The 13717-nt window shown below is 51.0% G+C and overlaps 1 protein-coding gene across 3 annotated transcripts in view; it reads right to left on the minus strand.

The window, feature by feature from the left end:
• The window catches only part of NFAT5 (nuclear factor of activated T cells 5), a 58633-nt gene extending 52298 nt beyond the window's left edge, over window positions 1–6335 (minus strand). For all 3 annotated transcript variants that reach the window (XM_042885852.1, XM_042885851.1, XM_042885850.1), the window contains exon 1: window positions 6221–6335. In XM_042885852.1, coding sequence (XP_042741786.1) covers window positions 6221–6293 — 73 coding nt within the window. In that variant the 5' untranslated portion in view covers window positions 6294–6335. The remainder of the gene's footprint in view (window positions 1–6220) is intronic.
• Between the last annotated feature and the right edge of the window lie 7382 nt (window positions 6336–13717).

A 13717-nucleotide genomic window follows, 5' to 3' on the forward strand; every position in this document is an offset into this window, starting at 1 on the left:
ACAAAATAAGAAACCAAATGATTTCCCCATCAGATTGAGGAGCAGCTCCATCCCAGGTACAGCTCAGGTTTCAAGGTGAGGCAGAAGGCCCCATCCAGAATACAGATGCCCTAAAAGAAAAACAAAGCCAGACTTATACCCAAAGGAAATCTGCATGTAGGCAAAGGAAGGGCACATGCTCACTCAAACATACTTACAGCCAAGAGCTGATGGAAGTTCTACCAGTAGCAAACACAGAGAAGAGTTTAAAACTGCTGAATGGGGGCACAAGCCTGGAGCACCAAACCCCACAACACAGAGAAGTCAATTGCAAAGGAACACGCTTCTGCTGAACACGTGTAAGCGCTCTGCTAAGGGAGCAGCAGGGCTCCAGCTTCCAGTAGGGTCCGAACCTGTCAGATACCTTCAAGACAAGAGGCAATAGGATACAAAACCCACACATTTCCTACAGCTTCTGGGAAAATAAACTGCTACGTTCAAGATGGATAACTCACCCCAATAAGAAGAGCAGGTGCAAATTGACACTGGATGTGAACTGCTGATGTGAGAGCTCACAGAAGTCCCAAGAGCAACAAGAACACTTCAGAATTCACAGCCTGACATGCACGTGGGCCCTGAGGACGACCAAAGGGCTGAAGCAGCCCACACAAGCAAGGCTGAGGATGCTGGGCATGGCAGCCTGGGGTCAGGACAGCTCCAGGGGCCATTCCTGCCTGCCCCACTGCACACAGCATCTTGCACAGCCACCATCAGTGAATGGTGTATGAGCAGATCGTGTTCCTCTGTGCACAAGGAAATACAAACTGCCATCGGTTCATGGAAACTACTGAACTCTGCAGCTTATTATTTTCCAATCACTCTGTAATGCTGCTATCAAAACTTACAGATTCTTCTGCTCAGCAAAGCCATAGAAAATACCAGGGCTCCAGACAATGCGACCGAAACAAGTGGTGTGTAAGTGGCTGTTTGTCTGAACTGGAGCGCAACTCCAACAAGCAAAAACTCTTTTTATTGTTGCCTATGAATCTTTCTTTCCTACATGCCTCATCTTGCCAAGCACTGGCATTGATTGCTATCTGTCTGCCTTCTGTTTGCCAAACAAACTTCACCACAACTCAGACCTGCCTTTAATAACAAACCTCTGCATTATTTGGTACATTGCACCAGTTTCATAAACTTTGCAAGGTGACCCCAAATCCTTTCCAATTATTTACAAAGCAACTGCAAAAGCTCTCTGGCTGCTGTTGGGACGGCTGGCAGATGGGACTGGGAGGGCAACTCCTCAGCACATCCACCCCAATGGCAAAGCATTCCCTTCACTGCTGCTACTCAGACCAAGAGCCACAGGGTGAATACAGAAAGTAACTAATACCATACAGTGTAGCAGAGAATAACCATCACGTTCAGGAGCCCGACCCCACGGCCCTGCAGGTCCCTTTCAACTTGGGATGCGATTCTACGAACAGATGCTGATCGTTTACATCTCAAGCCCTGCTGAAGCAACGCATGCTTTTGCAAACAGCAGCTCCTTTGGATTTTACCACGTGCCCAGCAGTCTGCTATGATACAGTTCAAAGTTAGACCCGTGAGTTCATTGCAGTCAGTCTTCAAATCAGCTGCTGTACTTACTGATGAGAAGGCCAAATCTTATCCAAAGAATATCCACCCTCATCAGTTTACTCTTAACATAAACACAGGGAAGATAACACACGTGATAAAGCACAGAGGGACGAGCACGTACCTTACTTCACCTGCACTTTGGCCACTCACCAATTCCTGCTAAGATTAGCAGCGTATCTGAACTTCAGAATGAGGTCAGGCCGCTATCTTTTGTGTGAAAGAAATTACTACTCCTTCAGAGTCTATTGGAGTCTATGAGCAATCAAAAATGTAAGAAAAACAAAGAAAAAACAAAGTTTCTCAAGCAAAACTTAGTACGAGGAATGCAAAGAGGCAAAACCTCGTGTCCACAAAGTACATAATGGACTAAAAAAGCTAAAGATGAAGGCGAGAGGAAAGGAAAGCATTGAGAAAGACTTGCTTCCTCTGCAGCACATCAGCAACAAGGGAAATCTGCACAGCAGACGCATGTAGTTTTCCAACTTCTGGCTCCCGAGAAACCTGCGAGGCAGAACGCAGAGCGCAGCAGGGGGCAGGCAGGGCAGGCATGGAACAAGGAGCACCTCGTCCTGACACACAGCCACATGGCTGGCAGCTCCGCCCCAAGGCCTGCCTCCCCAGCACCCAACCCCAGCCCTCAGTCGCCCCGTCTTCTCTGGATACACCACAGTGTAGCTGCACAGATGAGGGGCAGAACGTCAGAAAACCTGACTCAAAGCACAGTGTACTCCGAGACTGGTTTCCCAATCCCATTCGTTTGGAGACATAAGAAAACATTGCGTTGGCACAGTGTGTGGAACTGGGTAGGAACACGCAGCAGAGCGAGGGGCTGTTCCAACAGAATTTTCTAATTCTGGTGAGAAAAGCTGGGAATTCAAAACCCTGCCCCAAATCCAGACAATTGTTTCGCAGCAACGTGCTCCATAGCTCTGATTTTGAAGCCAATAAGACAGATGGACTCGAAGGAGAGTCAGACATGTCCAAGGCTGGCAGAACTTACAGGGCTTTGGAAGAACTGTGCTCTGGTCACCATCAGCCTGCAGAAAGAACCACTCAGCCCAGCCTGTCTGCTGCAGCACCTTCTTGGAGCTCCTCAAAGAAGCTAAAACACGTTATTTCTACTCCTGAAAACTGCTCGTATTTGTTCTGAAGTTCAGAACTAAAAGCAGGCTCTTGCTGTTTTCATAAGGCGTCTGTTCCACTCTTCTTTGATCATCCATTGCCTTGCTAGAGTTACTTCTTGCATCATGGAAAGAAAAAAAATTCTATTATAAAAAAAAAAAATTGCTACAAAGCGTATGGAGTGCGCCAATAAATCCCAGTGGGCACAAGTAGATCACAGTCACATAGGCATGGAAGGAAACCGAGTTCTGACTACGTGACATATTCAGGGCAAAGGAGCTATTCAGGAGACCGCTCACATTTTTCTTGGTGCTTCCAAGCTCCAAAAAGCCCTGCAGTTTTACAGGTATTCAGATATGAAAAACAAAACGGGCAAAAAAAAGAGTAAGGAGCTCTGACCTTACCTGCTCCAGTGAAAAGATGCAATTTTTACTATGCATTACTTTTTAGCTGTTCAGAATGAAAGCATTAGCTAAATTAGCACATTTAATCAGTTCAGAGTTAGTGCTTGACATTGAATGAACTGCTTTGATTGCAATTTTGTACCTCTGCCTGTTCATAATGAATAGTTAACTTTGTTATACTTGAATGCTGCATATGATATTCAACCACAGAACAACCAGCCTCAAGGTTTTTGGTTTTACACTTCAGTGATTTTTCTACTGCGTTACCAATCTGTGTGCATTTTGGGTTGTTTTATTTCAAAAAGGACAGTATGTTACATAAAGAGCAGAAGACTGAAATTGATCACTATCTCTATTATCAATTAGCAGACACCATCCTTTGACAACGGTCACAAAGGATCTACTTTCAGAAGCACTGGTGACGTATGCACACCAAAAGCCAGCTTTCCAGTCCTCAGCACTGCAGGGATGAGCTCCAGAGCCACCGCTCAGCACTCACAGCCCTGGCAGCCGTGTCCCCAAGGCCGGGGATCCCACAGCAGGGATCCCAGCTGCTTGCTGGGCACGCTGAGCCAGACGTGGGCCCACCCTTCCCACAGCTAGTTTCCACACGTCCCTTCCTTGAGTCAGCGTAAGTCATTCAAGGAGACCCACAGCAAACTCCATCCGCAGTCATAAAATCATAATTTCTCTCTGAATGAAGAAGGGAAAAACTGAGTTTGTTTTAACATGATTGTTCCCCAAGCCAGAAGTTCAATGTGGGGCTACAGAAACATTGGTGTGAACAGAGCAGTGAGGAAAAGAGAGGGAGGAGACTGTCTGAACTCAGCAAGTGCAGATGCATGCGAGCTGCAAGTACAGAAGTACAAACTGGAAGATAAAGCTCTTGGGACACGCAAAGGAAAATGCTCTCTTTCCCAAGCTAAACATGAATGGGAAAAAGCACCCTGAAAAGAACAATCGGAGCAAATTTTAAATCAATGACTCTCTCTTTCAATTGCCGTTTCACCTCTCGGCTGTGTGGGTTCAGAAGTTATGTTGGACATTGTGACAGAAACACGAGGACAAGAATCGGCACTGAAGTGGCCATGCAGAGAGAATGCTAACGCGCAGTGACAGCGTGCCAGGTGACGTAACAGCCACGGGGAGCAGGCCGGGCCGTAACGACCACAGCAGCCTCATCCCAACTCTCCGCACACTCAAATATAACCTCTCTTCTTCCCTAAGAGCAGACGGCATGACTTAATCCGAGCGCTAATACTCCTCTGCTCCCCTTTCAACCAAGCAAAGCACAAACACTACGAAGCTTCATTGACCCCCTGGAAGACCCCAGTCCTCCTGCTTCACTCCTGCCCAAAACACCTCCGTGACCGCAGCTGGCACTCACACGCAGGCACCAAGCAATGCAGCCACACTCACAACCCAGGGCACGGAGGAAAAGCCACGGAGCAGCCTGTGAGCAGGATCCCAGCTGTGGGGCAGCACTGCCCTGCTCCCAGCACAGCCTCCCCACCAGCACACAGCTCTGGGCGGACCTCCTTTATCTCATCAGTTGTACTTACACTCTCATCCAGGATAAGTTTATCCAGAGCATAAGTGAGCGGGATAAGTTTATCTGTACCCATCTATAAAATAAAATGGCAACCAAGCGTGTCCCAATTAATCAGATAGCCACTAATATCTTTTCCAAAATCCTGCTAAAATAATGCCAACAAACCATGCAGCAAAGAGGAGAGATTAATTATTTATTCTGCGTAAGTATGCCATCCATTCTAACTTCCAATTTAGATCAAAACGCATTCCAAACTAACATCTCCTTGATCGTTCACTACTACAAGATACAGAACGCAAATCTTGTTTTAGGGTCTCCCCCACCACTCTGTCCAGCTCTGCACACACAGCTCCTAGGGGCACTCCCAGCACGAGCCGTCCCTCTGCGGGCTGTGACCCCACAGCAGTGCCCCCAGAAGAATGTGCTCCTGATGAACCAGTTTGAGAGGCTCTTCCCACCTGAAGCTGACACTCAATCATCCCATTAAACCGAAACAAATCGAAGACGTTGACAATTCACAGCAAGGTGAGTGAGCCCACAAGTTCTGTGCAGTTAAGCACGAGCCCTTGAGGAAACCTCATTCTTAGAGAGAACACCTTTATGCCGTGATGCTTTACAGACTGTTCTAGTGACGCGCTTCTCAAATGCTCACGACAACCATTCAAATGATTATTTAAATTGACTTCCTCACCAGCTGTATTTTTATTTTCTTTCTTTGTTAGAGCCGCCTGCTTCTACTGCTGTGGCTAGAGCAAAGCCGGGTGGACACGTGTACGTCAGGCCACAGAACCATAAAATACACCAAGCTGGGGAAGACCTATCGGGACCACGGAGTCCGACAGGGCAGCTCCAGAGCCCTGCAGCAATAGTGCTGTAAGGAGCACAGAGCGCCGCCCGGCAACGGCAGCTGAACGGCCCTGGGCAGCGAGAGCTCTGAAGTTGTACTTTATTCGTGAAAGTGTTTTTATTTCTTTTAGTTCCAGCGTTACCGACACGTGCCTCACAGTTAACGAGCACATTAACGTCAGCTCCAAAATTCCTCAATCGAAATAAATCGAAAAAAAATCCCACTTCAATCCCTCCTCCAACGTGCGGCACCGCACAGCCGCCCCCCGTGCCACACAACGCCGTCTGTCCGGCCGTGCATCCCCGCACCGCCGCCTCTCCGATCATTTCACCCAACCCAGCGACGTTACGGCCTTTTCAATGACCGGAGCGGCGGTCGCAGCCTTCGTCCCGCCGCACACGCCGGACGCCGCCGCTCCCCCCGCAGCGCCGTTCCCCGCCGCAGGCCCCGCGAGGCCCATCCGCATTCCCGGGCGGGCCGCGAGCCCCCCGCCGCCCCCGCGGGCAGAACCTGTCGGGACGCATTCTTGAGGCGGCCGCGGCCGGGCCAGGAATGCGGGCGGGCCGCGCGGGCCCGGAGCCGGAGCCGAGCATCCCCGCGGCGGGCTGCAACGGAGCTCAGCGCGGCCCGCCGTAACCCCCCCCCCCCCAAACCGGCCCCCACGGCCCCGCTCACCCTTGGAGTAGAGGGACTTGGGGGACTCGAGGTCGAGGTCGGCGCTGAGCAGAGAGATGAAGTCCGAGGGCATCGCAGCTCCGCGGCCCGGCTGGGGCGAGGGGGGCGGCGGCGGGAGGGGGCCGGCCTGGGGGGGGGGGCGCTGCTGCTGCCTCCGCCGCCCCGGGGAGGGGAGGTCGGGCACCGGCGGGGGAGAGCGCGGTGCTCCGCTCGCCGCGGGGCGGACCGGGTCGGGCCAGGCCGGGGGCTCCGCTCGCCGTCGGGACCGGGCGCCGCCGCCGCCGCCCGCCGCTGACAGGAACCGGCCGCCGCCAACGGAACGCGCCACCCGCCCCCTCCGGCACCTCTCTGCGCCTGCGCGGGGCCGCGGGGAGGGGGCGCGCGCCAGGAACGCCGGCGCCGCCGGCCCGCGCATGCGCCGCGGAGGGCGGGGAGACAAGGAGACGGAACGGCGCCGAGGCCCGGCCTTCTGCGCCTGCGCGGAGCGACCCGTGAGGGCCGTCTCGGAACCGCGCGGCGAGGGGAGAGGTGTCGCGGGAGCGAGCGGCGCGAGGGAGGTCGTGCGCATGCGCGAGGAGGGCGGGGGGGCGGCAGGCGGAAGAGCCGCGGCGGCGGCGGGGGGCGCGGAAGCGTCTAGAAGGGGGGGGAGGTGGGGCCGAGGGGCCTCGCGCGGAGGCGGTGAGGGGGGGCGGGCGGCTGCGAGTTGTGCGGCCGGATCCGGGCCCTCAGAACCGCGGAGATACGGGTGCGCTCTGGAGAAGGCAACGCAGGGCCGCCGAAGCGCTAAAGGGACCGGGAACCCCTCCTGCGAGGAGAGCCTGAGGGAGCCGGGCCTGGCCTGTCCTGCCTGAAGGAAGCCCGGGGTCTCGTCGCTGTGTAAAAGTACTGGAAAGAACGTGAAGGAAGGGAGAGCCGCGCTCTTGTTTGTGCCAGCCGGAGCCAGGAGCGGAGGCAGTCTGTGTAAATGAACACGGGAGGTTCCCCTTGCCCATCGGCAGCACTGCTGTGCTGCGCAGGGACGTGGAGACATAGGCTGTGTGGACTGCATGCAGATCTCCACGGCTGGGGACCGGCGCGGTGACCCCGAGCAGAACGCCAAGAGCTGTTCTGTGCGGAGCAGAGCAGGACAGCGTTGTGAGCAGGCACCGTGCCCCCAGCCTGCCAGGGGCTCTGGCATCCCTGGGGTGCTGCAGCTCCTTCATGCCAGCAATTAACAAACTGTCTGGAAGCCAGCACCTCTGCTCTGCTGTCCTGAGAAGGTGCTGCCAGCAGGTGATCTGCAGTTAGAGGTGAAGCACATCAAGACAGGCCTAGGCATAGAGCACAGATGACAGCACAGAATGAGGCTAAAAGTGGGAGAAAGAGAGTTAGAATCCTGCAAGACCCCAGCTTCACCCCAGACCCAGGTGAGCTTTAAGCTGTAAGGGCAGCTACAAGGTTTAATCAAATCTGTCCCTGTTTGTTCCCACCAGTTGCAGGCTCCCCGCTGTCTGTGGTTCTGGGCTGTGTGACCAGCAAGTGAAACCCAGTCTGTGTTCCTTGCCGAAACAATCGGGACAGCATAGGAGGAATTCAGACAGTTCCTCTTGGGGGCTGGAGAGCACCACTGGCTGGCACAGCCCAGCAGGCTTAGCACCAAATCCCTGAACATGCCTGGCTTTCGGGGACTGGTAAGATTTGGGGGTTGCCTGATGACCCAAGTACACGCACAACAAGAGTGAGCTCACTGATGTGCAGGTTGATGTAAGTGATGCCCCATCTGTGTCAGTGGAATCCGGAACAGAGATTTTCTGATCCTGTGTGGCCTCTCATGGCCCATGCAGTACTGGGCACCGTTGGCGACAAATCCAGACTGGGAAAGGCTGGAATGCCAAAGGGTGTTGTACATTAAGAAGTATTGATCTGCGTTTTCCTGTACTTTTTTTTTACTTTTGAGCATTTTGTCTGCTTAGCTTTGGAGCACACCTAGCTTGAGCCTGTACTTGCAGCTCCAGGCAGATTTGCTGTGGGCTCTTGGTGTTCTGCAGGTTCTTTTCAAATGGTAGTTTGGCTGATGGGGAAGATATTTAGTATCCCAGAAGGGGGAACTGCAGGCGGTGACTGTAGTGGAAACAGTGAGTGCTGCTGTAGCTTTGCAAACTGCACAAACAAGGGAAGTTTAAATAACAAAGAAAAGGAAACCTGCAACCTGTTTGGAGCAAAAGGGCCCACAGTTGAGTGAACACACTAATGCATTTTTTCCCCAGTCGTCACAGCAGAGATTTACAGAATGACAGGTTCTGGTCAGGGATGCTGCCCTTGGCATGTGGAGATGCTTGGCTCCATCCTTCCCCACTCTACTCCACTCCACTCAAAAGCCCTTGCTGGACTTGAACTTAAAGGTCTTTTCCAATCTTAGTGATTCTGTATGGAGTAACATAGATGAAACACAAGAAAATCTCAGCCAGTTAACTGCCAGGCACCGAAACATGAGACTCCTGTTAAAATTTATGTATTGTGTAATTAAGGTATTTTCTTGTTTTATAAGTAAGCTCTTCTCCCTGTGTAAGCAGTGGATAGCAGCAGGTGTGAGTGGGAAGCAGTCTGCACAGGGCTTGTGTGTGTACACTGGCAGGTGCATGCGTAGTCACTAGCCCTGCTTGCAGTGTCTAACCCTGTGTAGGTGTTGTATTTTTCATCTGCATTAGAGAGCTGTCAGAAAATAATTAGGCTCTTTCAACAGCTGCCCTACTCCCAGATTACTGCTTCCTGACTCATTAGAGCTGCTGAGGTTGGCAGGAAACTTGTTCTGTAGTAATTTCTGCCAGCAGCGTCCCTGGAGATGGGGCAGCCTTGTGTGTGACACCAGCATCCACTTCAGCCTCGTGATGGAGGCACTGGGCCGCTGGAGGCCAGTGGGTGGGCTGCTATTTACCAGATCGTCAGCGCTGTCATTAGCAACAATCAGGAGTTTCCCGTTGCTCTGATGGCTGCATCGGCTGGGCACATCAGCTGGGCACTTGAGGTGTGTGTGCCATTTATGGACTTCCCAACTATTTGGCTAATTGGGGTTTTGAAAGGAGTAAAGAGTGGGACTGTGTGACCCTAAGGATGGACATTCTGTCCCTGAAGAGCTTCAGAGCCACATGGCAGCTTCATCTCATAGGTGACTGGTGCTACCAGTTCCATTGGTCCCCAGATTGTGTCAGCTAACATCCAGGACCACAGCAGCCAGTTCTCACTGATTTTCCTTGCCCGCTTACTGCATCAGCAGCTGTTGTTTTGTGCTCCCTGCTGTTCTGCTCATTTCTGGGATGCCCCAGCCAGGTACTGCTTCCCATGCAGCTGCTGCAGCTCCCATGAAAGCTGCAATTAGATAAATTCTAGATCTAGATTCTGCTGACAGCTGTGGGTGTGGGGAGACATATCCTTTATAAGTATTCATGTAAATAAATGCTGTGTTTTTTGTGTCTGTTCCATCTTCCTGTTGAAAACCCTTCTCCCACATACATGGCCATGATGGTTTGTGTTGTCATGTGCTGCTGGAATGTTGGCAAGCACGTGGTGGCACGAGGCAATGCTCTGCTGCCCAGAGCTCATCCCGAGCACGCAGCCATGCTGTCACAGGAGCAGACCTTTCGGCACTTCTCTGACAACTTCTTTGCTGCTTACTTGTCACACTTCCTGAGCAGGTGACTGGAATTTATCAGGGCCTTTCACTACACCTCTTCTGTGATTATAAAAAGTCAAATTATTGTTATTACAGCATTAGATACTGTGCAGAATCAGCAGCTGCTGACCAGAGAGCAGGCATTCATGAAACCAGAAAGACAAGACGGTCCTCAGCCACGTAAGTGCACCGCCTGGCCACGGAGATCTGCCTTACAAATAAGTTTAGGACAGAAGGAGGGCGATTGCACAATGTTTGTTAACTGGAAGCTTGAGTATCATCCATGTTTAGACCACGATGGAATGAACGCTGCAGAAAACCCCATTGGCTCCCCCCGCCACCAGATCTGGTCAGCATTGCTCACACATTGTTTGTCCAGAAATTGTCACTTTCCTGGCGCAGTGCAGGAACAATCGTGCTGCTTGGTTACAATGCTCTGAACAAGATCTTTGGCAGAGGCTCACTTTTAACTGATGCCATCTGAAGGATTTTTTCCTCTGACAGGAAGACAAATCCTGCGTCTGCAAAAGCTCGACACTTTCTCAGCTTTAACTCATTATTAGTTTTAAGCAGAACAACTGTCATGGCCAAATTTTCCCTGCTCAAACCACTCTACATCCATACCCAGCCATTTTCAAGAATCCAAGTTACAGCTCCACAGCTCAGGTTCCTTCTCAGTGATGTAGCTCAGCTGATGCTGGCTCCCTTTCCCACAAAGCTTGGTGCTCCAGGAGACCAGGGCGGGAAGCAGCGAACAGCTGTTGTGCTTCCCCTGTCCTTTGGGCTGGCTCTGTTCATCCTGGGGGCATATGGAAACCCCAGGCCTTAAATGCAGAGGATGAGAGCTGCTCAGATTTATAACATGTAACAAATACTTGAAATTCAGAAACAGTAACAATAGGTGGATGCCCAAGAGTGCAGTAAAACTTGATGCTGAACACCAATGGACTAATTCTACACTTGGTGTCTGCTGTAGGCAGCATTATACACTTGCTCACTGCGCACTTAAGGAGGCACAGCCCAGCTCACCATACATCCTTCACAGTGGCTGGTGCTGCAACACCATGACAAACTGCACCTCCTCTCCATGTTGTTCCATTTCTCAGCTAATTGCAACATGTCTGGAGCTCTCAGCCCTCCCTTCCTCCGTATGCCTCAAGTCTGTGTACAGCAGCGTCCTGTGCTAATAAGGAACTGGGGCTCACAAAGAGGCAGGAGCTGCCAGCGTTCAGCTCTGAGGTGCTCCCAAGGCAGCTTCAGCACTGTGCTGCTGACTGCACACGCTGCTTCCATTTCCATGCCCATTTGCAGTTCTTCACCTCGTAGCCTCTTCTTCACCTGCAGGAAGCCTGCAGCACGTGCCCTCCCTTTCAGGGAGTTTTCTGGCAGGACAAGAGCTGAGGCAGCACCTGCATGCTGCAGCTGCACTAAAGCCAGCCCCAGCAACACAGGAGAGTTAAGCACCAGTGCAAAGACTTGGGATGCTCCTTTTTTAATCCTCACATAAAATGGGTAAACAACTTTGTTAATGCCTCCTTCATGTGCTGAGCACTTCCAGGCCTGCTGGCCCCACCACTTAGTGAGCCACAGGAGATGGGGGCTGTGCCCAGCAGGCAGCATCCAGCACCTGAGATCAGCAGAGCCAGTGCCCTTCAGAGGAACACTGATGGCTGCTGCTCCTAGCAGGTGAATTTGGAGAAGGCTTCGATGTAGTTCCTGCGGTTGAAGCTCGAGCCCCTTGAGCTCTGATGGGTCAGCTTGCCTGCAGAAAAGGGAAGCTGTTTGGCAGAGGTTGCTTTTGCTTTCCACAAGACGTTCAGAAAGGCAGTTAAAAACACAAAGGTGCCACACAACAGGCCTGGAGGTCTTTCATGGGTAGTTAAAGGATTTGAAATGAAGCAACAATAGAAAAAAAGCAACGTGGCAAATGGGAATTCAGCAGAAGTAGCAGCAGGACAAGATCTGGTAAGGGCAAAATTTACTCAGAGCAGTGAAAATGCAGCTGAATGCAAAGAGCATCAGGAAAACTATATTTTAAAAATGAAACGGTGTCAAAATGCAGGTAAAATTATGCCTGTGGAGAAGACAAATTTGTTACCATCACACCAGCCAGCACCCAGCAGCTCCTTTCCTTGGTTCCTAAAACCAATCCCTCTGACTGCTGCAGAGGGCTCAGGACTCTCCTGAACTAATTCTCGTCTCAATAAGATGTTTGAAAAGCATGCCTTCCAGCTTTGAAACTTCAGCTTTATAGAGAATCCATTATAAATCTAGCTAAGCTGTTTCCACAGTTAATGACCTAATGATAAATGTGCAGAAATACCTGCTTCCAGTCTGAACGGCTCTTGCTTTTAACTTCAGCTTCATCCTCCAGATCAAAAAGCCCTTTGACAAAGTTTCTATTCCCCGTGCAACAACTTCTGCACTGCAATTTTGTAACCTTTTCTTCGATAAACTACACTGAGCTCAACTGTCTCACCATAAATAATGTTTTCCAAGCTTTTAATCATTTACGTGTTTTTAAAAGCCAGAGGCACAGCCGTAGCATTCATTCCCTGAAGCAGCAGTGCCAAAAGCAGGCAAGAGCTCCCACTACTGCAGGAGAGGAACGCACTCAACCTTCGCCCCGCCGCCACGCTCCGCCACCTCCTTGCTGTGATGCACTGCACGCCGCTCAGGACGCGGCCTGGCGTTTCCCAGCACCAACAGCTCTGGCGGCCCGGTGCCAGCGGCTCCCCTCAGCCAGCAGCCCGCTTTGCAGGGGAGCTCCGCCTCCTTCCAGGCGGCTCCGAACAGCTCAGCTCACAAACTGCTCCTTGAGGGAAATCTGGAACGCGCTCACCGAGCAGCTCTGCCCTTCCACTCTTAAATCAAATCCTTCCCTTCTGATTTTGACCTCGTGGTTTTTGCTTTAATTCCATTAAACCATGCAATATACCTTGCACTATCAATTCAACCAGAAGCCCAAGCAGTTCAGCTAATCTCAAATATAAAAATATCAAGTTAGACTGATAGGTCTATTTTCCATGAATTTAGGTTGACTTACCCACTGTAAGACCTGTAAGACACTATGGCCTGTTACCTTTAGCAATACACCTAAATAGAACTACCCAGATCTTTCCTACTAAATATTCCTTGGCACGTTTTTATCTTTTTGCTATACTCTCATTAAAATGAATAAACAAACCAGACAACCAAACCAGCTAGAACAAAATGAGGGACAAACACGGAATATTCAAGAGCCACTTAGGCAACAGCGAGCTTTGGGCTCCCCTGTGCTGCACACAAGGTAGGGCAGATAATTCACTGTGTAAGATAAAGCAATCAATGGAATAACATCCTGAAGAGGGAAAAAAAAAAACTCCTGGGGAGGTTTTGCTGCAGCTCTGCTGAAACAGCATTTGAGGAACATGACCTGCTGCAGCTGGGAGCAACCAGGCCAAGCCCACCAGAGGAGCAGAGGGAGCCCCAGCAGTGTGCTCCATTCCCAATAGCTATGCAGTTCCTTGGCCTTCATTTTTAAAGAGGTGGACTGTAATTCTAAGTGTAAGAGACTTCTAAACAAACTTCTGAGGAGCACAGTGATTTAATGGAAAAGGAAAAAACAACACAACCTACAGGAGGTTCTCATAAACAGAACATTATACGGCTTCTCTTTTGCTGCAGTTCAGAAAGGTGAATTGCTCTGCTGCAACATTTGGATTGGGAACAAGCGTCAAACCGTTGAAGGATGTAAGACCCTGGAACACAAATTCCTTTCTGATAACAGATCCTGAAACCACCTCTCCAGCTGGAAGAGCTGGAAAGCTTCATGCCTCATGTTGCAGAGGCACACCCGCCTCTGTGCT

The sequence above is a fragment of the Lagopus leucura genome, unplaced genomic scaffold (assembly GCF_019238085.1).
Source record: "Lagopus leucura isolate 7727_CA_CO unplaced genomic scaffold, USGS_WTPT01 Super-Scaffold_100053, whole genome shotgun sequence".
Lineage (NCBI taxonomy): Eukaryota > Metazoa > Chordata > Aves > Galliformes > Phasianidae > Lagopus > Lagopus leucura.